Here is a 27,215-nt window from a genome sequence, read left to right on the forward strand (position 1 = left end):
CACTGGTGGTGTAAGTATTACACTGTACTACAGAAATGAAAAAAACCCATAACTGGAATCAATTTATCCATAGTGCTAGATCAAAATAGTCTTACCTAAGAGCCTGATTGTATGAAATACCTGTTGCAGCTGTAGATTTGGCCTTTCATGATGCTTTCAGGCTGAAACCTCTTGGGGGTTTTATTTATCAACGTGAAATGAAGGTTGTTCTAGCTACTAACTGAGTTCAGAGAGAAATGCTTGTATTGTATTTGCAATTTAGTCAGTACTGTAAATATGTCTACAGTTTTGCCAGCCTAAAGCAGATGTGCTTAAATCCACAAAGAACTAAAACAGCAGAGAAATAGAAAATCTCAGTATTTTAGCTAATGTAGTTTAGGAAAAACTCTGCTAACGTGAAAATTAATATTCTTTTCTCTGAACCTTTCTCTGTTTAAATAAATTCACCAAGTGGAGGTAAGGGGAGTGCTTGCTTTAGGAAAGACTTAAAATCCTGGGACTGAAAAATAAAAGCAGCAGTGCACCCTTGGTACAGTCAAACCCCATCGTCTACTCATTTGAAAACATTATGTGTTTGCTTCTAGCGGCCTCAGTTCTCCAGATCATTGACAGTTTAATCCTGTGTTTCTGACAACATTAATGAGTTCATCAGATTAAACAAAATACAGAATTCCAGGAAATCTGCATCTTGTACGTTGGGTTACGCCATTGTGAATGCTCTTGGCAATCATGCGGGTCAAGGTTGGACTCTGCTGAACATTGCTGCACATCCAAATGTCAGGTACACCCTGTCTCCGCGTGGTCGGGGCAGTCGTGGCAGCCTCGGTCAGTACTTTGGCGAGATTGAATTGCCAAATTCTTGGTTCCAATTATTTCTCTCAAAGACCTCTGCAGTCTGTCTTCCATTGATGTACAGCCTCAGTAGTTGGCTTTGACCTGTTTGAGCTGGATGCTGACAGTCAGGTTCACTCCAGCCCAGCCTGTATCTTCAGATATCCCTTTACACGTCCCTCTTCCTCGGTGCAGGAGACTGGAAACCTCTGTTCCCCGAATCTCCCACTGCTGATACTGGCTGATATCAAGAACTCCATCATCGTGATATCAAGCATATTAAGAATCTTCAACATCAGTTTCAGATCCAAGTCTTAACTTTCATTGTCAAGAATGGTCGCAGACAATACGTCACCTGTGACATTAGGACATGCCTCGTGGGATCATCATCTCCTTCGACCGCAGGAATAGCCTTTGGCAAAGGCCATCAGGAGGAGACAGGCAGGAGCTCTGAGCTCCATCATGTCCAGCCTCCCTACCAGGGAAGCCATTGCCAAAGTTCTTGATAGGTTTATAGCACAATTACTTGATGTGGTTATATGTGATAAGAGGCGAACCGGCTTGATCTCTAGAAAGTCTTTCCCAGCTCTGTACTACCCTAAAAAACAGCAGGTGACTGAAGATTATTGGAATTCATGAGTTTTAGAGACTCTGTTGATAGTGGCCCTGGTCATCATCAGTGAAACCTCCTAAGAGATTTGATAATGTGGATGGTGTTCAGCCATGCTGCTGTACTGGCCTTTAAGCCACCCACGTTCAAATGGTTGGAGATCGGAGCTAAGCCCGTCTGCCAGGATTTGTGTATCTTATCCCATCCCCACTCTCGCTCCCTGGATGTGTCAGTACCGCAGGGAAACCCATTTGCTGAAGGGCACCTGTAAAGACTGGTGACTACAAAGGCCCAAGTTCTTCCGCGTCCCTGCCTGCAAGCTGCCAAACCACAATAGCCAAGCCCAGCTTTTATTTAAACCAAAGCAGGATGATTCTCTTCCTCTTAAAACTCTGAGGCGGTAATGAGGGACGCAGGGGAGCTATCAAGGCAGCTGGGTCAGAGAGCCGGAGACATTTCTGAAACCAAGAGCAGCATGGCACGATGATGTAGAATGTCGAGGCTGCAAGCATGGGGTGTCCCTAGAAGAGGGAATAAGGGAAAAAGTCTGGATCTTTAAGGAGCTGGTGTTTATCGGGTGGACTGTGTGTCCTGCCATGCACTGTGCACTGCCTGTCTGACATCCCAGCTCCCTGCTGCAAACCCTCAGCTCAGCCAAGGCAGCAGCCGCTCTCGCGGCATCGTAGGCAACTGCTGCTCTACCCACAGGGAAAAACCCAAAATACAGCAGAGATCATCAGTCTGTGTCATCCACAGCAGTGCATGCTGCTCGGCTGACAGCTCTGTGAATGTGATGCCGGTTTTGTGAACCATCTGAGAATGAGGGAGCATGAAATTTAAGAAACTTGACTGCTCTGCCCGTGGCATCAGACACGAAGGGGCAGAAGCCATTGCCTGTGCCTCCTGTATCCATTTGTGTGCCAGTCTGTGCTTCTCATGATCCTTCTTCTTTCAAGTGATGCTTCTTACATGAACTTGTTACAAAACAGCATATGCTTGTTGCTGTAGATGAGAGCTAATGACAGTTTTTATTCCCAGTGGGTTTTTTTTCTTTCAAAGACAAAAGAGAGCTTTTTTTTTCTGATGCTTGACCCAAGAAGATGCAAAAAAGGTGCTTTTTCTCAGGTTCAAGATGGTAATGCTTGCTTTGTTTCTTACTGTCCTCCAGCCCAGAGTGTGCCTCATTCTTACTTTCCTATGTAGGCTCCTGGAAAATATGAGGACCAGATCATACTATCATCATAGGGAACAAAATCCACAGGGACTTTTCTGCTCTCAGTCAGCAAGAAATTTCCTATCAGAAGCACAACACTTAAATTTGACCCCGGTCACCGTTATACGTCCTGCGCACGGGACACAAGGTCATACATCAGCACACACATCGTGCTTGGTGTCATCAGCTAAATAAGCAACTGGGAGTTTTCCATCAGAAAACACAGTCCAGAGAGGGAGGAGGGAAGCTCTACGGGCTGTTCCTTGGGCCTCGCTCTCTTAGCGAGAGGACTAAGCCTTTCGGATTATCTCCCTTCCTTTTGCGGCTATTTGCAGCTCACTGAAAGACCACAGCATCACATCAGAGGCTCTGGTGATGCGTCATACTCCGTGTCCGTGTGTTATTAATTAGCTCACGAGCCACTCCTTCCAAAGATCAAAGGAGTTTCGCCAGGACACGAGGAGCTTGCTTTTAAAAACATGCCTCCAGCAGCTGTAAGGCAATGGAGCAACCTACTGCCTTTTGCTGAACGTGCGATCCTTGGTTTGGGTCTCAGCAAACCTGGGGAGAGCAGTTCTTCCATCTCAAATTCACGTAGCTGCTGGTGCTTCTCCTGTCCATCTAGAGTGGATTCTGCTTCCTCAGATTTCTCTTAGATCCCATAAATCTTTCACCTTTTACTAAAGGTGTAAATCCAGTTTACTTTTTGTTGGTCCAGGAAAGCACGTTCATGGGATTCACGCTGCCACACGCTCAGAAGAAAGGAGCCAGTGCTTATCCAGCCCTCACAAGGGCTGTTGGACCAGCGTGAATCCCATGAGCATCCTTCCCATCGCTCATTTTCTAAGCCCGCGTCCAACGCGGGCATCCGCCCCGTGCCAGGAGAAGATTCCTCCCGTCTTGTTCACGAGAGGTGCCTAAACACCCACCCCGCGAGCCAGCCTCCCAAAGTGGCACTTTCGGCGGGTAAGTAACCATCCGCTCTTCGTTTGGGGATGCTGCCTGCCTGGCTGCGCTTACCAAGCCTCTGAGCATCACTGATATCGCTGGGCAGGGGGAGGAGGAGGAGAAATGAGGTTGGTACTGCAGGATCAGTGACTAAGCAGCTTCACGGGCTCTTTCCTATGTCATCTTACGCTTTTCTGCTCTTCGTGTAGGCCATTGCCTGTGGAGGCATACACCGAGGAGTAACTTCACGCGCTGATCATTTGATTACTCAAATGGGTGAGGTTATTCATTTGTAAAGTATCTGCAGCGTCCTTGCGCCTTCCAGACAACTAATCTGCATTTGTCATTGCTTCTTGTAAGAGCCAAGTATGTTAAAAAAGGATGACAAATCCTTGAGAATTTTATAGGTAGCACACTTCAGAAAAGTAGTGAAAGTTGCTAAGTAACCAGCTGCTACTCACCTATGAAAATTTATAAGACCGTGGCTTCAAAGAGTGTGGAAATGACTAGTGAAGGGCACTGTAAGCCTTCCATTTTCTGCATAAAGCATAGATAGGTTTATCCAAAAAACTACAAATTTCATCATAGCACAGCAATTTTTCTCAGTCCCACAATAAATATTTATTCGTAATCACTTTCTTCCTGAAATGGGTTTAAAAAGTGTACTTTGATCAGTTTCTACAGAAATTCATAATGTTACATTAGCAATGAGATATGCTTTCCTTAACCTGTGTTCCTCATCGTATTGTTTCCTTCTCATCAAACACTTCATTTATCTTTTAATCTATTTTAAGCACTTTACAGCTATTCAGAGAAAATGTTGAGATACAGAAATCAAACTGTGTGCTTTTTTTATTATTCAGTGGTTAGATTTAAGTTTATTGTGATACAAAATTTGCATTTCTGTATCCTTGTTAAGGATGTATTTATTATGCTAGTCTGTGGTAAGTGAAAGGCACATCTTCCTAATACTCTTTCCTTTTAGTGCTTTGGCTGTGTATATCAGCTGTATACATACATCACCGCCATTTAGCAAACTTCCCTCGTTTCGAAGGAGAAGGCAGAGAATTGAGCAGTGTCTCGCTCAAAGAGTGAGACTGATGGTATTGGCTTCAGTAGCACTGCGCAGGACCCGAAAGCGTGGGGGTCTTAGGCGAGTTCATTTTTTGTCAATGTCACTATCTTCATAAAAGTAATGTTTTTTGAGAGAGTTTGTAGCCAGAGAGGTTTCCTTATGGTTTTGTGGCATGTAAGCTCCACGTGTGACACTTGTCTTTCAGGAGGAGTGTTAGGAAATGGACAGTAGAGAGAAAAGGGACAAATTTTTCTCTAGGAACAAGAGAGAATAAAAAGAGCCTGGAAGAGAGCTCAGTGCCCTTGGCCATCGCAGCGGCGGTGTCTGGACACTGTAGTGTCCTCTCCCTGCCGAGCTCCTTGGCATGGAGCAATTTGTGGTCCTGCTCATGTGCCTTCAGAGCGAGCCCTCGTGCTGGACCACAGGACCATCACACGTAGTATCTGCAGGGTGTTCCCTGAGGCATTGCAGAAGAAGGAGCTTAGGACAGATGCACAGCATCTGGCAATTTCTAAGCCCTTTATCCTCTCGTGTAAGATTGTAGTTTGGTCTCAGTGCAGCCCATTCCTGTCCATGTCTTGGAGAAATGCAGGCTGGTCCTCACTGTATTCTCGTTACCTAGGGATAAGAGCACTATGAGCACGACTAATTAATTTTAACTGGAAAAGAGGAATAATATTTTGCCATCTATACCCATTTTCACAACTGAAAATTGGACCCGAAGTGTGACTCTCTGAGGATTTAGGTCTTGAGATTGGGAGAAGCTCAGGGTGAGGAGTTACAGACGAAGTTCAGCATCCAACTTCAGGCATAGCTCAGCATCAACACTGAAACCACCAGAAACGGTGGAAGTTGGGAATTTCCACATTTCTTGCAGCATCATGCCGGTGCTTCCTGAAGAATACATGAGCTCTATTCCCAGCCACTAAGTTTAGCTGATGAAGCTGTTGTTCGTGACTCTCTTGGTGGATGAAAAGCCGGACGTGAGCCGGCAATGAGCACTCGCAGCCCAGAAAGCCAACCGCATCCTGGGCTGCATCCCCAGCAGCGTGGCCAGCAGGTCGAGGGAGGGGATTCTGCCCCTCGACACCGCTCTGGTGAGACCCCCCTGGAGCACTGCGTCCAGCTCTGGGGTCCCCAGCACAGGGAAGACATGGACCTGTTGGAGCGGGTCCAGAGGAGGCCACGGAGATGGTCAGAGGGCTGGAACAGCTCTGCTGTGAGGACAGGCTGGGGGAGTTGGGGTTGTTCCGCCTGGAGAAGAGAAGGCTCCGGGGAGACCTTCCTGCGGCCTTTCAGTACTTAAAGGGGGCTTGTAGGAAAGATGGGGAGAGACTTTTTGGTAGGACCTGTAGTGATAGGACAAGGGGGAATGGTTTTAAGCTAAAAGAGGGGAGATTCAGACTAGATGGAAGGAAGAAATTGTTCACGCTGAGGGTGGTGAAACCCTGGCCCAGGTTGCCCAGAGAGGTGGTAGATGCCCCATCCCTGGAAACATTCCAGGTCAGGTTGGACGGGGCTCTGAGCAACCTGGTCTGGTTGGAGATGTCCCTGCTCATGGCAGGGGGCTGGATTAGATCCCCTGGAAAGGTCCCTTCCCACCCAAACCCTCCTGTGATGCGATGACTCTCTGCTGTCAGTGGTCCTCCAAAGAGCAAGTCAGAGGCTGAACCAGCCTCCTGCTCTGAATCACTTCCCGGAGGATGCTGTCCCTCCCACTGTTGACTTCAGCATGACCTCAGGCCCCACTCAGTGAAACTAGACTTCACAAAAAGCCCTGCCTCCCCCAGCGCTCAGCATAGTTTCTATTTTTAGTCCATTGACAAGTAGTTTTCATCTCTCTTTTGATTTTCGGCACATAAAAGTTTTCAAAGGACGAGTGGATGAAAAAGCAAAAACCTTGTGCGTAATTCTTGGGAACACCAAAGGAGCACGGGTCTTTTCTTAGTCACCATTCGTGGACTCTGTAGAAGTCATCTCCAGACCCTGGTATTGATGACTGTGCTTCAGTTATGCAAAGCAGCATGGAGACTCTGTGGCTGCTCCACCAGTGTTAACTTTTTGCTCTTTTCATTGCATAAAGCCCCAAAAGGTAAGATCTGAGAACTCTTTACAGATTCAGCTAGGCACAGCTAGCCAAAGGGGGGGGTCACTTTTCGTTATTTCATGTCTTGACTTTTTGAGCCCAAGTAGGCAGAGTAACCTTCCCAATTCAGCTCCTGGAGAGTCTCTGCACTTTGTCAATGCTGTTGGTTGCAGACTGAGCGCTCTCTCGTGAATAATGCATTATTTTTTCACATTCCAGGCAGCTCCTAGTCCCTGCCCTGCAAGCAGCATATTGCACAGCCTTCACGCGCTCCATGCTCGTGCTGGCCCCAGTGCCTCTGTCTCAGGGCCAACGCTGGAACATGTATGTGTGGCTACAGCCTGTATTTCTAAATTAATCATGCCTGTTTCAGCCATTTCCATGGCACAGCACAGGACGGTGCTATTTTGGCAGCAGGTTAGGCCACAGCAACACCTGCGTTGGCAGCGTTTGTCACCAACGCAGAACTTCCCCAGCACAGTCTCCAGTGTCCTTGAGGACTGCATAAAATATTGGGAGAGTGTTCCAGGAAGTGATGGAAGCCATGAAGAATTTAAATATTTTCCCGAGTTTTCTGTCCTCGCCCACATTCTGTCTTCATTGGCTTCCTCTCCTTTTTGCCAACAAACTCAAACCTTGAGCCACGTTTTTTAAGGTCCTGCAAAAACCCTGAGTGCTCTGTTGCTTTTACGCTTCCTCTCTGACAAGTCAGCCATGGATTTAAACAACAGATGAACGACCTTGTAAAGCCATCCAGTGTTTTCTCCCTTTTCAGCATCTGAAGACATATCATTAATTAATGATTAATCCTCAGATGCAGTTAGTAATTGTTTCCATCACCACCCCACATCAGTCTCCCCTTGGGACGACTCTATACCTTTTTCCCTCTGCATACGTCAGTAAAGTCTCAAGGGCTCAATTTGGAGCCAGAATTAACGTTCTCCTCCTTCACCCGATTGCCCCTGTGGGTCCCTTTATGAGTGTTTACACCCTATGACTTGCAGCAGTTACATATCCCTCCTGGCAAGTGGCGATCCCTGTTGCAAATTGCTAACGATGCTTCCTCCGCACTCATGAGCTGGCTCTGAAGATCTCCTCTGGATGATTCTCCCGTAGGTGGGAGGGATCCCTGGAGGTTCCCAGTCCAACCTCCTGCCCGGAGGAGGTCCAGTTGGAGCAGGTTGCTCCCATCACCCGTGCTGAGCAGGGAGGACGGTCCCTTCCCTGGCTCTGCTGACTGCCGACACACCCCAGGAGGTGGCTGGCCTTTGCTGCGAAGGCACGCTGCTGCCTCCTCTTCCGTGGGACTTGGCTTGCACCTTCTGCAGCGAGGATGGGCAGGAGCAATGTGTCAGGGAAGCGGGGGACCCAGCTTTGGACTTCTTGCCCTATGGCAAATTCATTCGTTGAGTCAACGTAGTGTTACTCTGTAGTGAATAATATATAAAATAAGTGCAGTACAACAAGTAGCCCAGGAGGAACAGCATTCTCATGGCTGGGCACCTTGCATGCATCAAGAGGAAGATGCCTTCCTGGAGACATGTATTGCTCTTAAGTATGGAACTTAAGTAAGTTCAAGGAACGTGTGGACGAGGAATTGTGGGACATGGTTTAATGGGCATGGTAGCTGGTGGTTGGACTTGATGATCTTACAGGTCTTTTCCAACCTTAGTGATTCTGTGATTCTGTCATCTCATGGTGTTGTCAGGACTGGTCAGATAAAGTCTGATCCAAATCATGAAGCAAATGTAGGTGTTTATTGGGTCTAAAAAGATCTTTTGACTTGAAAAGTCTCCTTTCTGGGTGGCTTCCTTCAAACTTTATTGGATAACACAAGAGTTGCAAGTTCAGAGAAATGAGATTTTTTTTTTTCAGTAATTGCATGTTACTGTAAGAAATTGTTTTCTCTTTTGAAAGTAACAATATTCTGTGAATGCACTTTTGTCATTTATCATTTCCACGAAGCAGGCTTTTTTCCCTCAAAGCAGCCTTTTTTAAGTGGGTGAAACATTTCATTCCTTGGGAAGACTACTGCTCCCCTACCACTGTTTTTTATGCACTCCTCCAAGTTTATGCTGTCCAAATGTAGAAAACATTTTTGTTTCTTTAAAAAAGTCCCCCAGGCTAGGAACTTCACTTTTCAGTGAGTACGTTTATGTTCAGAAGACATGTACGTTTACATAGCAAAGGTTCTCAAATACTCAGAAATTATGAGTCAAAATTATGTTGCACATACAGATTTCATGGTGCTCTTAGGTTAATGCACTTCACCTGCTCCTAAGGATTAGACGATAGGTGATACGTGATGTAGAAGATGTGTGAGATTGGCGTTTGCTTGCACGTTGAGCAAGCACATGCTCACCAAGGTGGGTGACACCTGCACGGCTGCGCTGTACCAGAGCTGGCCCTGAGCTATGCAAACCCCTGGGGAGGCAGAGGATGGGCACAGCTTTTCGGTGCACTGGGGTCCCTGACATCCCCATCCAGAAGACCCTTGGCTCTCTGGCTACGCTGTGTGACAGTGCTCCTTAGGGAGGGGTTGTTGGTGTCACCTCTTGGCTTTCTTCTCAGACTGGCATGGACCCTTACAGGCTCCTTCACGTCACTTGAGTTTCTTGCCCGAAAGTCCAGATGTCCATCCTGGAAACTAGTCTGAACAGGTCATGGACTCCTGAAGTCTGAAGGCGAGTGACCGTTTGATCACCTAGTCTGACATCATTTTTATCATAGGACATTTCACCTGGTTAATTCAGGTTTTGAATCCAGTAAAATTCCATTCTGTATTAAACTGTTGAGACAGAAATGTCTCTAATGTTACTGTGAAAACATGGCAATACAAAGGCTCTGTTGGTTTGCAGTGCAAGTTATCCCACTGCTGCATTACACGTTGTTGAAAACCATGTTGTCTCCATTCCAGGATGTACATATCTGGCTTCAGCCGGTTTTGATTTTACCTTTCCTTGCTAGATTAAACATCTCTGGTGTTTGTATTTTCATCCTGTGAATGTATCTACCTATTTAGATAGTCAGCTCTTAATTGTCTTTTGGATAACCTAAGAAGGTAGATGTCTCCTAGTCTTTTCAAATCTTTAACTGATGCCTCTGTTTAGCTTTTTTGCTCGTGAGCACCTTTTCCTCCTCACTCTCTGTTTTACCATGTGGTCTCTAAAAGTATTTTGCTCAGCTATTCCAGTATCATCACCATTAGCACCCTCAGTACTTACTGGCTCCACTTCTCTTTTGCTGCAGCGCCAACTGAAAGGTCCTGTTAATGGTCATCAGTTGCAATCCTTTTTTTTTTTTTTTTTTTTTTGTTATTATAATCTCCTATCAGCTTTTTCTCTTTTTTTGCCTGTTTCTAACATTAGGCTCACTGGCCTTAGCTACCCAATCATTCTGCTTTTCCTTTTTAATATTATCCAGGAAAATGCTAATATACCATCTGGAATTTCCCTCTTACTTCAAGATTTATTAAAAATGGATATCAGTAGGCCAAAAAACTCTTCAAGCAACTCTTCAGGGACTCTTAGATTCAAGTTATCCAGCCTGCTGCCTTTAAAAATAAGTATCTTCAGAGAACAGTGTGCTGAATACTGAAATACTGTGCTGTAATCAAGTCAAAATCTGGTCCCAGAACAACGACAAGTTTCCCCAGCATCAATTACTTCTTCTTTGTTCACCATCCTGAAGTCCAAGTGGTAATCTTGTGTTGGCTATGGCACACTTTGTAGAAGAAAACTCTGATTTCTCACCTTTCTAAACACTAGCAGAGTTCCTAGGGGAACTCTTGCAGACCCATCTCAAATCTCCAAAACCGCGCAACTTCACTTCAGCGCTTTGCGAGTAGGTGCTTGAAGAAGAGCTCGTCCTGCTCCCTTGTTTGCTGTGATACTTAATTCCATTAGTGCTCTTCGTCCCTATCGGTTATCTCACAGATCCATTGCATTCGAGATCCTGGAGTTCTGGGTTAATGACGTATCTAAAGGACAAATATTTAAGATGTGCCACCACCCACACACATCTTTTTCTCTTTATGTTCTTCATCTTTCCTAAAGAGGAAAAAGTTGGATTTTAAGATCACAGGAATTCTCTGTGATCACAGTGTCACCGCCATTGGTTTCTACCACCTTGTTAACAATTTCTGGGGTTTTTTGCTTGTTTGGGCTTTTGGATACCCAAAGAACTATTTATATTTTTATATCCGCGTTTCCACAACACTGTTGTCCTTAGGTACCAGACACATTTTTACTTTTGAGTTTGTGTCCCCCCCCGCCTTTTCTCCTTTTCCATTTCAAATTCCTCTTTCTGGAACAGGACTAACCGGATCATACGCGTTGTTCTGCAGGGTGTCTCGTCGGTATTTCAGATGTCGGAATAGAAGTGAGGACATATTAATGGCAATACCTTCAGACTGTGCCCTGGGGCTTCTGACATGACTACACCATCCTGGTAACTAGTGCTTATCTTGGAATTAGTAACTAGTAACTCGTACTGGCCTGGTAACCAGTCACTAGTTACCATCTGTATGCCCAGGCATCAGAAACCCTTGCTCTGTTGTGCATGAGTGTACCCCACGCCACTTCTGTTCTTCTGAGCCTCCGGTTCATGTGTAATATTCTGCTCTGCCTCTGTATTAATGATTCATCCTAACCTTTATGTCATCAGGAAGTTTCATTAGAGTGCAGTTATTTTTGTGCACGTAATCAGAATATTAAATAGATGAATCCCTGAGGAATTCCTCTCGCATCCTCCAGCCTGCAGGTTGTCTTTCGGCAGAACCCATTTTCTTCTCACTTTTACGGCGATACAGAGCCACAAATCACAGCCCTGCCTTGCTAGTTGACCTGTGTTGACAACCCTTTCAGAGAACAAAACCAAATACCAGGTTTATCTCCTGCAGCCTGTTATTGCCTGCTGCCTGGGGCAGATTCCTTGGTAGTTCATTTTCTGAGCATCATCTAAGGACTCTGTGTTCTGGCTTGAAGATTTCACGCTTCTGTCTCATGGTCGCAAGTCGACAATCCATCTTTTCAGCGTCTCACACGCTTGTTTCCCTTGTCTTTCTCTTTGTTGTGTCTTTGGCAATGGTTATCACATCAGGCTAACCAAAACGCCGTACCCTTTGGATGCGGTGTTTAAGCTTATGCTTCTAGATGTGTGTCTTCTTGCCTAGTGTGGCCCCCAGAAGCTGCAAGCTTTGGAAGGGTTTTTTTCTGGTCTGTGAAAAGGGAGCACAGCTCATCCAGGATTACAAAGGCACTTCTTTGTTGTCAATATCTGTCATGCATGTAGACAGAGCTATGGTTCGTGTCCAACTTTCTTGCAAGTCACATGCCCTTGCCTGCTTAGAAGCTCATGTGCAGACTTGTTTATATACTGTCTTTTTAGCTTCGTGCTCTTATTGCCAAGGAAGAATTTCACCGGTGACTTTAAAAGCTGGATCTGTTGAGAGACCCATTAGTTCTGGTTCTTATCCCATAAGCTCTTTAATTGGGTGGCTTCCGTCATCGTAGTACCTGTGTCCCGCCCAAGAACCGCCGCAAGCAATACTTCTCTCTCCTTAAGAGCCGTTTGGCTTGTGTGGAGGGAGAAGGAACTTGACCTTGGGAAGCAAGGTGTCAGAGACGAGTGTTGTGCTACGACGCGCTGATTGTTGTAGCCTCCGGATTTGTTCCCTCCTGCTGCTCGGCGGTGACACAGTGTGTTGGAGCGGTTGGGCTGGCCCGTGGCCGCTTGCTTGTAGGTAGCCACAAATCACGAGAGGTACTTTGATCAGGCTACGTGTTCGTGGAGAGGTCGGTGTGGAGCCAGAGCTGCAAGAGGTGTGCTGTCAACACGCTGCTCTGCTGACCACGACTTCCCAATACAAACTTCTGATGTTTTCTAGGGGAGACGGCTTCTCTCCCGGGTCTGAGCGGCAGTAATGGGTGTACTCTCCTTACACTGCTGCCGTGGTATGACCGTGCTGAAAGCCGGAGTTACAAATTGCCTTTGTACTTGGTAGTGCAGATCTGCCTTCTCAGCTTGGGTGCACTTTTCCAGCTGTTTTTTTAATGGTAGGGCAGTTGGAGCTGAGGCCCTTCACGTGTCCCCTGGCAGCATCTGCAGAACAGAGAATTCGGGACCCACCCCCCCAGACAGTGGCTCCGATGGTTGGTCTGGATGCTCCCAGAATTAAGACATTGGGCTCTGACCCCCTGCAGACCCCCCAGGGCTGGTGTTCCACCCCTCCTGCTCCGGAGCAGCTCTGCTCCCCTCGGGAGGCGCGGTGGAAAGCCTTCCAGCCGCGGTAGCGATGCCGATGAGTTAAGCGGATAAAAGTGCCAACTGAGAAGCCTGAAAACGAAACTCGGATGATTTTGAAAGATAACACTTGCTTTTAGCCTTTGTAATACAAGTCGGCCAGGGAATCGGATGGGAATTGAAACCGTAGGAGTCCTGGGAACCGCTGCAAGTGAGAGCGCAGAGCGGCGGGGTGGGAGGCGATGCTGGATGCTGGGGCGGGGAGCAATCTGGTACATATTGAGCGCAGTTACGGGATCCCCACATGAGGCCCCACTGGAAGGGGCGTCAGCACATGCCCCATAACTGTGGAAATGGCGGATGAAAGCAAAAATGTCAGGCTTTGAAAGGAGCTAGGAAAAAGGAGGCATTCTGTGTGGTAACCGAGATTTTATTGTTTCCTGATCCCTGCTCTATGTCCCACAGCTGGGGGGATCGAGAGGAACGAAAACAAACAACGTTTCATGAATGGAGGAGTTCAAACAGCTATCTCGCACTCGGCGGAGCTGGCGACGGAGCAGACCTGTTTCTGGGGGGGTCTCGGAGCGGCGCTGGGCTCCGCGGCAGCCGGGCAGCTGAAGGCTTTTTTTTTCTTCTTTTTTTTTCTTTTTTTTTTCCTTTTTTTTTTTCAGAAAAAGCCAAATGGTAGCAAAGCGTAGGGAGGGCATCCTCAGGATGGTAACTGCCATGAAAAAGGCAGGAGCTGCCAATACTGATCGCATCTTCTGCTTTATTGTACCAATAAAAGAAGGAATGGGTTGCTCGGTGGTAACCGCTGGAAAACATGGGTTCTTCTAAATTTGACCAATGGAAAAGTCAAGTGGAGCTTTCTCTTCTTTCTCCCCCTTTTTTCTATCATAATTCAGGGAGAATTGTCCTCATTACTCTTCTCCTTTATAAGACACTGTGTTTAATTCTGCAAGGAGTATGTATGGCTCTGCTACATGGCTCGCCCTGCCTGATGTGCAGGGGAGGCAGGGCTGCCTGCGCGGCCGTCGCGTTCAGCAAACGGTTTGAAAATACTCACCTCCCATAGCGGTGACAGCGAAGCTGCATAAAATAGCTGTCCCGAAGTCATGGGTTATCCCTGCTTTAGAATTAAAGCTGAAAAAGTGAATTGTATAAAAAGCCGAGTGGAAATAACGCTGAGGCTCGATGTCTCCCAGCTTGGCAGAAGGATGCACCAAGTCCTGCCCAGCTGCCCGCTCCGCCGGAGGCTCTGCCGGCTCCCGGGGCGCTGCCTGGACGGAGGCGATTGCCACGGGGCCCTGCCCTTGGGACGGGACGTGGGGACTCCGGCAAAGTTGTTTTAATTTAGCACTAACGATCATAGCTGTCTTGCAGCCCGGTGGTCTCAGCCTCTGCGACGCAGCAGTCGGGCGGTACGGGGGTTTCGCCAGCCTGTCCGCAGCCCCCAGCCCGGTGCACGGCTCTCACCCGCGGCAAGGGCTGGAGCTGCCGTCGGGAGGGGAGACCCACCTTCTTCCCAAGCAAACTAGCTGTCAATTAACACTGCCTTTAAAAACAAAGGCTGCCCCGGGTGCAGTTTGGGCCCCTCTCCTCCCCTCTGCGTGCCCCCCGGTGCGCTCAGCCTCCCCGCCAGATTGCCTGCCTCACAGCCCACGCAGTATCGCTGGGTGGTTTTGTGTATCTAATCTAATTATGTGATTTTGAGCAATTAAATGCAAACCTTTCGCTGCGACGGGCAACATGCTGTCTAATAATCCCGTCGACTCTGCCTGGCCTCTGCACTGCACCGCTGGGTTAGACAGCATCGCCGGGTTGGCATCGCCGCAAAGCCCAGCGTCAGCGGGGATGCAAAACAGAGCAGCCTTGGTTCGGAGGTTGGTGTTGTACATTTGTAATGCATCCCCCCACGCGTGCCCACACGAGCCCTCTCTGTATAAAAATAGATGTTTATTTTATACAGGTGGGTGCATAGGTACATGGATAGATGCTGGGGTGCCAGCAACACACTCTGCCCGTGCGGAGCACTTTTCTCACGCCGTGTTTCGGAGCAGCGTGTGCCTCTGCAAATCGGGAATGTGATGTGTTCAAACAGGCTGCAGCAGGATGGAGGTCCTTGTCCAGGCGAGCCGGCTGCTCTCCGGCTGCCACCCTGCGCCGGCGGGACCAGGGGCACTGGGGGAACCGGGGGGACCAGGTGGTCCGGGGGAGCGGGCATCGCGCCTTCACTTACTCCGTTGCCATGAAAACAGCCCTGCGTTAGGTTTTAGTCGGGGGATTTTATTAACGCTTCAGAAAGGTTATTAGCCTACCCAACTAATAAGCCTTTTACGTATTCCTTGACGTGATTGTTCCTGGAGAAGGGCGGCAGGCGGCGTGAGGCCTGTTGGAGCCGATAGCCTTGGCTGATGTGCCACAGAAGACAGTAAAATTCGATTTTCCTACAAGAATAAGGTCAACAGGACCAATCGGTGGGTGTATGATTTAGTGACCTTATTTTCTGTTTTAAATATTTTCCTCAAAGAGTATTTGCAGAGAGGGGGTTGAATTATTTTTAGCACACGCTTCGATCGAGCTGGAATTATTCAGGCAGCAACAGCAATAGTTTCATTTGCAGCACTGGAAGGATTTTTATCCTCCATTTCTGGTTAACATAAATCATTTTTGAATTACTAGTAAAAAGGAAAACCGTAAATGGCGATACAGACCCAAGTTCTGGAGAAATACCTTGCAGGGAAATTACAGCCCCAGTGACTGCAGTCGTGATATTCAACTGCACGAGGGGCTGCGGAGCAGGAATGGGGAGGACGGTGTCCCAGGAAAATAGGATTTGGTACTTGCGGACTGTGGCAGTTGTTGTGCATTTGCACAGTTGTGCTTCTGGCACCGACCTGATTCCTCTGCGAAAGCTGTAAGGACAAGACCAAACGGTCTTACACCAAACCGGCTTAACAGCATTCCAATTTTTATCACAGGTTAAAGCAATTGAAATACATGTGTATTAGGAAAAAGCAGCAACCGGTGAGCATCCCCTTTGTAGTTCTCCTTCGCAGACCTACTCCAGAGCAAACTCCCCTATTCCTCCCGTAGAGCTGGAGCAGCGTAGGCTAGATGAGCCTCATGCAAAGCAGTTATAAATTTGGTTGGGAAAGTTTTCTCCAAGATCAGTTGTCAAGGGTTTTCTATTAAAATAGAAAGACGTGTAAATTGAAATTCCTCTATAGTTCATTATTTCTGTCCTGAATTAATTACTATTCAGCCTTCCTGCAAGGGACTTGGGTTTGCTCTTGACATCAAGCAGGAGGAGATTGCTGGGGTTTTAGAGAAGGGGATGAGAATTCAAAATTATCCTGAAAAATTGCAGGAATATTTGGAGGAAAAAAAAAACAGTTGGATTTTAGTCCGTACAAAGGAATGTATGCAGTACGTATGCAGGAAAATCAGCTAGGGAAATAATAAGGAGCAACGGGAAGGACAGCCGTTCTGCAGAGAAGCACCTGGGGCCGTGGTGGATCACAAAGCAAACGTGAGTCAATGCTCTCATCGTATTAAAAAAAAAGACTAGAGATGACCTTGGGTTTCACTAGACCCACAAACCAGCCTCCCACTCCACCGACCCTCGCTGTGGTCCCACCTGAAACAGGAATCACAGAATCACAGAATCACTAAGGTTGGAAAAGACCTGTAAGGTCATCAAGTCCAACCATCAACCCAACACCACCATGTCCATTAAACCATGTCCCACAGTGCCACGTCCACACGTTCCTTGAACACCTCCAGTGATGGTGACTCCACCACCTCCCTGGGCAGCCTCTTCCAGTGCTTCACCACTCTCTCCGTAAAGAAGTTTTTCCTAATATCCAGCCTGAACCTCCCCTGGCACAACTTGAGGCCATTTCCTCTTGTCCTGTCACTCGTCACTTGGGAGAAGAGGCCAACACCCACCTCTCTTCTGGTCTCCAGCTCTCCAAAAAAAGATGTGGCAAGTCCTGAGGAGGTCGGTGAGGAAGCTCGTCTCAGCTGAACGGCTGGCTCACCCGACAGGGCTGAAGGACCCGAGTTGTTTACCTGGAGAAGAGAGGACTGAGAGCAGGTTTAGAAGGTTTCAGATGCAGAAAAGGTCACTGCACAGAGGAGGGAAGAGCTGCTGTCCTCGCCCCGTGGGGCTGGGCCATGCCGCGGGCTCCGCTTGCTGAAAATTTCATTTAGGAGTTTTATTTAGACTTCAGGAAAATCTGAATGAAGAGATTTATAAGAGCATGTCGGGTAAACATCTGTCAGGAGGGGATTATGAAGAGCGGATCCAGCTGTGGTGCACAGGGGTGGACGAGGTGTTTTCTTACAGCTTCGTTTCCTGTGATTCTGTTCATTTCTGTGTCAGCAAATAACGTCCTTTCCCGACACCTCGCCTTTGTAAACAGCAGCTTCCATAACTCTTGACTGCAGAAAAAGTGCCTGAAATTACAGTGAGCACAAGTTATTTTTGTTACTTCAGTGGCAATAGCTGCAAAGTTTCCTGTAGCTCTCCAGCACGTTGGTTCTACAATAGACTCTAATGGAAGAGGTGCTCCACATCCACATTGGGTATGTCCATGCACACAAAGGGATTGCTCTTGCCCCAGCGGTGGGGACAGGCAGGACATTGAAGTGTGCGTGAAAACCAAAAAAAAAAATGGGGAAAATGATGCCAGCAAGTGGTCAGGATGGAGGAGGAGGTGCACAGCACGTGGCTGTGGCTGGGGGAGTCAGGCAGGACTTGGGCAACACATTGCTCTGAAGACTAAACCCAAACCACCTTCGATGGGACGTGCCCTTTGGTGGTGCATTTTTTGACAGTCATCCTGTGCTTAATCTGTGCAGAGTGCACTTTGCTGCTGCTGCCTACTGCTCACTTTTTTCATCAGAAAGTCACACATTACTAAATCAAATGCCTTATGAAGGATATTATTTCTCCATAATTATCCTCATCAATAAAACTCATAATCTTCTCGAGGAAGGAAATCAAGTGTTATTTGGCAAGGCCTGTTTTCAGCAAAACCAACTTGTCCGACATCTGCTATGTTTCTGTGATTTATTCCTCATCGTTAAAAACTTCTGGGTTTGTTGGTTTGTTTGAGTGGTCACTAGCCGAGGATTGCTGTCTGCACAACCTGCCTGCGGTGCTCCGTCATATTCTGTGTAGTAAAATATTTGCACTCTTCAGGACTCATAAATTCCCCCAATATTTCAAGACGTTTCTAAACAAAATTAACCTCGGCACAAGGAGCGTCTCGGCTCGTTTTCAGGCTCCTCGATGCTATTTATTGAGTTGGCTCAGCCCCAAAATGAGCAGAGGAATGCAAGGGCACTGTGGCTTTGGGGTTGTATATATGCATGAATTTTTAAACACAGATGATGTAGGCTAGACAGATGACCTATACATCCATGGAAAGAATAACTTTATTTCCTACTTGCAAGTTTTTTGGTGAAATATGCAGAAAACATATTTTTTTCTTCCCTGCTACATAATATTTTGTGGTCATGGTACACACGATATCGTCAGCAGAAGTTACTCTGGTGTCAGTTATTTGAAAACGTGGGGTTATAGAGGGCCTGAGGGGCTGAACAAGAAGAGAGATGCAGGGAAAACCAAGGGCAGTGTCAGCTCTGGGGGGCCTCGCTTCGGTGTGCCCCCCCCCAGCCCTTGACATGGGGAGAACACCTGGGCAAGAATAGAGGGGCTTTTGTTCCTGAGAAAGCTCCTGCAGCATGGAGAAGAGCTCCCATTACTTACAGTGAATATTATAAAAGCTCTTCAGCTTGAGCCCCATGATACTTGACGTGAGGAAGCCGGGCTGAAGAGCCATCTCATCGTGCTTAAGTAAAGACAAAGCAAAGCATGGTAAATGTGAATTAGACATTGAATGTGCATATGCAGATGAAAAACCCATTGCCATTTCGCTTTCTAATGAAGACCCCTGCTTTTTCTTGGATGCTGTTTGACATCCTCTGGCTTGCTTTATCTCCTGCAGCAAGGATGCAGAACAAAAAATGAGAGTTGTAGGCCATGTGTTCATATTCTCATGTTTGTTCTGCCTCTGCCGTATTTTCTGGAGTTAGTTATTTGGGGCATGATGAGATGTTTACTTGTCTAAATCACTTAGCTAAAAACTCTTAGCTCTTTGTTTTCATATGCATACGAGATCCATTTTATTTTAATCTATTCATAGGAATATGCTACATAATAAAATGCATTGAAATCAATGTATATTTCTTGCAACGCAAGATTACTTAGTTTCTCAGTAAACATCCGTACATCGTAGAGATACAGGACCTTCTGGGGGTCTTTAACTCAACTTTCCGCTTGAAGCAGGACTGCTGCTGGCACTGGATCAAGTCTGTTCTGGCTTCATGTAGGCAAGCTTTGAAAACCTCGAAGGATGGAGGTCCCTTACCTCTCTGGTGACCTCCCCATGAAGAAGGTCCTAATATTCATGTCCTACAAAACCCTCTGATCAGGGTGACATATGAGCTGGTTGTGTTCAGCCTGGGTGAGAGGGGCAAAAGGGAAATCCAACTGTATCTTCTAACGGGTGGCCGAGGAGAAAGCAGAGCCAGAGCCTTCCCAGAGGTGCATGGAGAAAGCAAGAGGCGATGGTCACATATTGGCTGGGGGGTTCTGGCTGGATTTGGGAAAGAAATTCCCATGAGAGTGGTTAAACTCTGGAGCAGGCTGCCCAGAGGGGTGGTGGGATCTCCCTTTTGGGGGATTTTCAAAGATCAGCTGAAGAAGTCCCTGAGCAACACTTTGAAGTTGACCTTGCTCAGAGGAGGAGGTTGGTCTGGACACCCTCTGAGGCTTCTTCCAACCTGAAGTTTTCAATGCTTTTTTCATCCCATTCTCCTTTAAAACTCTCCTCTGTCATGGTGGTTGTAGAAAATTTGGCAGCAGGTCACCAGAGAGGTGGGGGACCTCCAGTTAAACTGCTGGGATGAGGGAGGTGATGGTGCAACAGCATTTTGTGTACCTGCTAAAAGCTATTACGGTCATTGCTTCCTGTACCGCCGTTGAAGTGGTTTTGATGCACAGGCCGGAGCTCTGCCTCTTTTCTTCAGGAAATATTAAGGGTTTTTTAGGTCAAACCTCAGAACTCTTGTATACAAGACTTGATAAGCTGGGGCCAATAAATCGAAATCAGCTCCCAAACATTTCAGGAGCTGGGTCAGAGGTTTCCTTTGTTATTTTTCTAAATTGAAATCCATCTTCTGTGTCCTCCCTGGTGCAGTTTCCAGGAAGAACATGCACCGAGCCAATAATTCCCAGGATTTTCTAAGGCTGCAACTCCAACAGAGTCAGAGAGGAGTTTACAAACCTATTGAAATCTGCCTCTGCTCTGTTTACAAAAGGCATCCCGGAGTTTCCCATCCTGCGAGCTCTGTGGCGGTGGCCCTGGAGGAGCAGAGCCATGCACGGCTCCTCGGTACGCTGGTCTCTTTATGGGGCAAAGCTGAAGAAGCACTTGTCTGTGCTGGGGAGCGAAGACACTGAAGCAACAGCCACAGCTCAGGCTCAGTTCAGCAGCTTCAAAAACCACAGGGACAGCCTCAACTCCGGTGTTTATTGGACCTTGCATCATTCCTTCCATCACTCCCTTTGCCTCCAGCCGCCGGAGAAGGAAGGTTGCGAGAGTGATTTATTGACCCCCCCTCAGCGATGCCGTTTCATTCAGCCTTGGGCGCCATCCCCGAGCGTACCCATTAACGGTCGTGTGCTGCCTCCGGGCTGTCCCGGTTCACTTCCCACATCTGCAGAGGCACAGCTACACCCACCGTGTCCTCCCACGGCTTCCTTTGCCCCGGGCCAAGCCCCGGCACTGCGCCGTAGCACCCGTGGGTCGTGTGGTGTCTGCCTTTGCTGGCAGGGCTCTGTGCTGCTCTCTCTGCGTCCGCCCCAGGTGTCTTTCTTGCTTTCTCAGTAGATAAAGTGCTTTCTAGGACAGGGCTGGTTTCATTCTGTGCAGGGTGAGCCCAGCTGTTGGTGAGGCTTGTTGTCACCATCGGTGTCCCTGGCTTTGCCTCGTGTCCTCAAGCATCCTCCTTTGGGTCCTTGTGGCTGCAGATGCTGTTGGGGTCCCACAGGCAACACGCTGCCTGAGAGCCGTGGGCTGGGGGGTGGTACCAATAGTGTGAACGGTTAGGAAACACCAGCTCATACGTTCTAATTTCTGCTTTCTGTGGGTATATACATCACAATTAGAGGTCATATACCATTTTTCCACACGCATCATTTTTCCACAGAACTCATCATTCAGTGCAGTGGGAAAACACGCAAGCATGTTAAGAGTACATGTGCTATATAAAGAACAAGGGGTCCTTCGTGGGTGTTGGTCTCTTCTCCCAAGTGACAAGTGACATGACAAGAGGAAATGGCCTCAAGTTGCGCCAGGGGAGGTTCAGGCTGGATATTAGGAAAAATGTCTTTACTGAGAGAGTGATGAAACACTGGACCATGCTGCCCAGGGAGGTGGTGGAGTCACCATCCCTGGAGGTGTTCAAGGAATGTGTGGATGTGGCACTGTGGGACATGGTTTAATGGGCATGGTGGGGTTGGGTTGGTGGTTGGACTTGATGATCTTACAGGTCTTTTCCAACCTTAATGATTCTGTGATTCTGTGAACAAGAAGAGAGAGATCAATATGTAAAATAGATACTTTAATTTATTTCATTTTATTTTATTATATTTTACCTGGAATTAGGCAAAAACAGATATTACCAGGTGCTAGAGAACCACCTGCAGCCCTGAGCCTAAAAAGCACCCATTCCCTCTCCTGTGGGTATTTGTTTATGTGTATGCTCGCACTGGGAGTACATCTACCCGCTGGTGACAACAGTATTTTTTGCTCCAGCATTACCTGCAGAGTATGTTCAGAAAGTCTTACCCAAGCTGTGTGCAGCAGTGAACACCCCACAGGTACCCTGATGTTGTTGCTGAGGTTGAATCGACATCTATTGGCTTGTAATTTGGTGAATGCATCATTACAAATTTGCTTTGGACTCCGTCTTTCTTCCTTTCCTTCCCAAAGCTTCTGTCCATTGCGTCCATGATGCCAGTGCTACTGCTGGGTTTTAGGTTCTGCAGTGATGGTTGCTACTTTTCTTCATGCCTTTGATGCCTGGTTTCTGTATGGGCCTGGGAAAGCTCCATCAGTGCTGAATCTGTGTCAGGTTCTGCCATCAGCAGAAAGGAGTCATGGTCCCCAAAGCTATTCAGCTCTTCATTCAGCCCAGGCAGCCCAGAGAGGCTTGTGCAGGTCCCCTATCCCCTTCTAGACCTCTTCACATGTCGTCTCCACTCATGAAAAATATGGCCACCTGATGGGGACTGTGGCCTCAGAGAGATCTCCCAAGAAATCGTCCATAAGGAGATCGGAGTCTTTCTTTTCCTCCTAGAGACGTAAACTTGGAGGACCTCATACCAGCCCCTGCAAGCTTGCACATCCAATGCACGTGCAGGTATAGCTCAGACCGCGGCATTTCCCACCACTCTTTTGGTAGATGCTGCACAAGAAGGTTTAGTGTCGGCGTTGGCCAGGAGTTGCTTTTTCATTCATCTTCTAGATCAGGAGTCAGAGCTGCGTCTCTCCTTGGCTGGGAAGTCCATCCCAGGTCGACCCACAAGTCTTTATTGCTTTTGCTTTTCCACTTCTCTCCCCAGTCCCGCTGGTGGGGAGCGCACGGTGGGTGCTTAGTTGCTGGCTGGGGCCAACCCACCAGTGCAGCAACTGGAGCCTGTGGGGTCCCAGCGCGGCTACGGGGGCTGGTGGGGTCCCGGCGCAGCTCTGGAGCTGCAGCAGCCTGGGAGCTGCAGCCCTGCGGTCCAGAGCAGCAGCCGCGTTTCCAGCAGGCAGTGTTTCTTGTGAAGGTGGTTTTCAAGTCTTCACTGAACCGAAAACTTTCAGATCCTCCTTCAACTACTGAGTGCCGCGGGGTGCATCGCCTGGGGTCGCTGAGCACGGTAGCGTGAGCACGCATGAGGACAGGGGCAGGAGGGGAACGCAGCTCTGCCCTGTAACTGCTCCCTGTCGAGATACGTCGTCTGTGTGTGACCTCACGAGCTGTTCTCAAAATCACTACGGATTCCAGGAACTGCGTCATCGCGTGGATGAGGGACATTCCCAGCCCCTCTGCTCCAGTGGCTGCAGTATGCAAATCAGCATGGCCCAGCTGTGTGCCCAGTGGTTAAAAAAAAAAAAGAAAAAAAAAAAATTCAAGTGCTTGGGCACTTACTCTAAGAATATAAATGTAGACAGCGTGTCTCAAAGATAAATGACGGTGAAAAATAGAAGTCTCCGTGGGCATGGAGGGTGCCTGGGTGCTGCTCTCCCAGCTCTTACTGCCAGCCCAGCAGCACGGGCGTTTCTGGGGCTCAAGGTCTCCCCTTGGCCCAAGGAGCGAGCACATCTGCAAAAACCACCGTGGGCCAGACGTGGAGATGGGTGAGATGAATGGGGTTTGCCCCGCAGGGTAAAATCTATCCCCTCGCAGCTTAGGCAAATGTGTTTTGGGGAGAGGAGGTCAGCGGTGCCGTCTTACTGTATTAATTGAACTCTTGCTTTTCCAGATAACAAAATCTCCAGGCGGCTTTTCATTTGTAGTCCCTCCATCAGAAGGTCTCAGGTGGTTAACAGGAACGCGTGCCAAGGTCCCGTAGCGCGAGATGCAACCTGGGGAACAAGCTTCAAAACATAAAATATATCCCCCCAGGCTCCTCTGGCTCCCTCCCGGGGAAAGGGGAGCTCCGTCTCATCAGCCTCTGCCTGCGATGCGGGTGTTAGCACTGGGTTTCCTCCTGGTTTTCAGTCTTAACTGATGCATGGGCTGTTTTTCCTTGTCTGAGCGGCTGCCAGGGCTGACGCTTGGTCTGGGCGGAAGAGAGGGAATGGGCAGGTTCCTCCAAACCAAAGCCACAGGATGGGTGAACACTGCCGCTTTTGCCGTGCCACGTCCCACGTGTCGGACTGGGAGCGCCGAGCAGTGGGCATACATCTTTTGCCGCAAATTTATGCAAATTCAGATACTCCTGCCTGTTTCTGTGCATTTTCAGGTCTTTTTTTTTGAGGTTTCGGTGCAGAGAAGTCAAGTTGCTGGCGTGGCATGTGCATTTTCTAATGATTTTACCTTCGAAAGGTGTCATTTCCCTCTCCCCTGCAGACACCCGAGTCACAAGAACATTTTACTCATTTCTTTAAATCCCCCTATTATTAATACAGTTTCAAAATGACGATTTTACACATGACTAGGTTTTCATGTTAATAAGCACATCAACTTCGGGCTGGCAGGGAGATGGGGATTAGCCAGAGCTGCAGCCATCCCCACGCGGTCCCGAGCAGCATCCCATTCCTGGGTGCTCCCGTGGGAAGCAGGACCTGGCAGCAGGGCAGCGCTCAATGTGAGCGCAGGTAAAATGTGCCGGCGACGGATGCTGCGCCCTGCGGCAGCGCGAGGACCAGCTGTGCGGGGTGCTGGTGATGCCACCGCTGCGCGGGATGCTGGCCGTGTCACCGGCGGTGTCACCGTGCCGCATCACCGCTGCGCTGGCCGGGTTGCCCCGGTAACTGATGCACGTCAAAGGGAGCAAACGATGAACAGGCTTCAAAAAAGACGACAAAGCAAACAGCACAAACCAAACAGGTATTTGCTCAGAGGGGTTGTACGGTTTTAATGCCCCTGGTGTGTAATTCTTTATGGGTAGCTTTCCTTTAATCAACGGCAGCATAGGGACCGTGCTTAAATATAAATACAGTCACAGATCATAAACCCTTGCCAGCAAAGCCAGACAAAACTGATTACTAATAACGTTGCAGTTGAGCAAGAGGGTTCAGACGTTGTTGAAAGACACGAGTGGCTGCAGAGAATAACCAGATTATTAACAATAAAGTAGTACTGTGCACATTCAAAGCACTCGTAAATAATGGCCGATGCTCCGGGGAAGGGTGACGTCTTTGCCTCCCGGGCAGTGAGGATGGATAGTGGGGGAGCGAGTGGCTCCCGGGGACGGGGCGGCCGGCCGGGCTGCGCAGACCCTCTGCCGTGAGCGGCTGGAGGAGGGAGATGGGGAACCAAGCTCTCTGCGAATGTCCTTAAATACCCAGCGAGGTGCATCACTTGATGAGTGTCTCCTTGCTCGCTCTCCTGCTGGCACCACACGCCAAGTACTTAAGTGAAATTATTTCTTTGAAAACACGGAGCCAAATAAGTGCATGTCAGTAGTCTCCTATATTTATCTCCTCCTCATACGTTCGTCAGTCTCTCTCCTTTCCCTGCTCATCAACCTCAGGTTGTGCTCCAGAGGCTTTGCTGGGCAGCATCTTCTTCGAAGCCAGTGAGAGTTTTGCCCACGTGAATATTACAACAGTTTTCTCTGAGCCTTCAGACCGCAGGGAAAAAATTACTCTCTGTTTTTTTGTGATTTGCTATGAAATTCAGCAGATTTTGAGTAGATAGGCAGTACCTGAAAGACCCTTGGGACCATCACCCACCATCTGTGGAGAGCTGTGGGGGAGCTCGGGAAGTTATTTCTAGGAGGGCACCAGCACCTGTGATGCAAAGCTGCTCGCGAGGTTCTTGGAGGAGCACAACAGAGACGGGGATGGTTTGGCTGGAAGAAAATGTAAAATTTTTTAAAAAATTAAAAATCACTATTTTAGTAAGAAATAAAAATATATAAAATATATATAAAATATATATAAATAAATTTTAAAAGGGGATTGGACCTTCAGCAGAGCCTCGCTGGCACCAGGGAGTTCAGGGGGTCTGCTCACCGCAGCCTGCGGGAAGGATGAGCAGATGCCAAGCGGTTGACGGGTCCTTCTGGAGCGCACAGCTGGGAAGGTCACTCCGTGCCTTCCTGGGGTTTTTCCAACTTGACGTTTGACCGGTGGCACGGTAAGCATATGGTACGGAGGCCGTGGGTCAGATCCTGCACCGGAGGCAGCATAGCTGTGGGTACCACGTACAGCCCAACCTCGGGTGCTGCAGCCCAACGCGTGATGCACTGCGCCCGGCGTGCCACCACCACTGGGTCCTCCCACAACAGCTACCGATCATGCATCACATCACTTACTAACAATTGAGAGTGTTTTTGGTGAAGCATCTTTCCTTACGCATTTTATTTTTTTTACAGAATTGTTTTTAGACATTGACCCAAAAAAAAGTTAAAAATTTGGAAACTGTGTCTCGTGTCTCCTGTGCAGGCGCAAGCAGCAGGCTCGGCACACTCCTCGCCCACCCACGGAGCCAGCCGCCCCATGCCCATGCCCGTCAGATCCACCTCCGCCGGCTCTACCCCAACTCACGTCCCGCAGGACTCACTTGCAGGTGTCGGGGGAGACGTGCAGGAAGCTTTCACACAAGGTGAATATCACACAAAGCAGAGCCATGTCTGGTGTCAATCCTGCCATTGTCATGTAAAAGAGGGGAGACTCATGCTATAGATATGAGGAAGAAATTGTTCACGCTGAGGGTGGTGAAACCCTGGCCCAGGTTGCCCAGAGAGGTGGTAGCTGCCCCATCCCTGGAAACATTCCAGGTCAGGTTGGACGGGGCTCTGAGCAACCTGGTCTGGTTGGAGATGTCCCTGCTCATGGCAGGGGGTTGGACTAGATGACCTGGAAAGGTCCCTTCCCATCCAAACCACCCTGTGATTCGATGATTCTATGTACAACAGAAGCGTAACTCACCAATATTGAGACGATAATTGCAAACCCCTTTCCTGTGCTCTGGACCAAAGAGACTGGGGACGCATTTTAATCTTTACAACTTATGAAATTAATTTCTGTGATGATGATCTTCCTCTGGGGAGGGGATCTTCCATCCCAGAAAATTACGCCTGCAAGTAAATCAACAGTTAGACATTAAAAACTGGTTGTATTAACAAATCTGGTGGTTGAACTGTGCTACGATTTGCAAGAGGAAAAAAGCAGTTTAATGACCAAAAGCAGGAAAACAAGCAGCCTTCTTGTCCTGAGTATTTACCTAACAGCTACTCACCTCTCTGCTGGTTATGAAGCAGAAAAAAAGATGGAATTTTGCAGCACAACTCAGTGAAGGCTGTTCCTAACGGAGTGGTTGGCTGGTGTGCACATCTTCAGAATGGCTTGCTCGCTCCGCTGGAGACGTGCAGCAGCCCTGTGGGGAGAAGAAGAAAAAAGTGCTAAACATGAGA

General features: G+C 48.2%; 1 protein-coding gene across 1 annotated transcript in view; it reads left to right on the forward strand.

Annotated features, from left to right (window-relative positions):
* Window positions 1-27,215, forward strand: part of DTNB (dystrobrevin beta) — a 206,895-nt gene that overhangs the window by 166,854 nt on the left and 12,826 nt on the right. The window contains exon 17 of the mRNA XM_059835577.1: window positions 26,245-26,404. Within this exon, the coding sequence (XP_059691560.1) occupies window positions 26,245-26,404 (160 nt within the window). The remainder of the gene's footprint in view (window positions 1-26,244; window positions 26,405-27,215) is intronic.

This window comes from Gavia stellata, chromosome 2, assembly GCF_030936135.1.
Source record: "Gavia stellata isolate bGavSte3 chromosome 2, bGavSte3.hap2, whole genome shotgun sequence".
Taxonomy (NCBI): domain Eukaryota; kingdom Metazoa; phylum Chordata; class Aves; order Gaviiformes; family Gaviidae; genus Gavia; species Gavia stellata.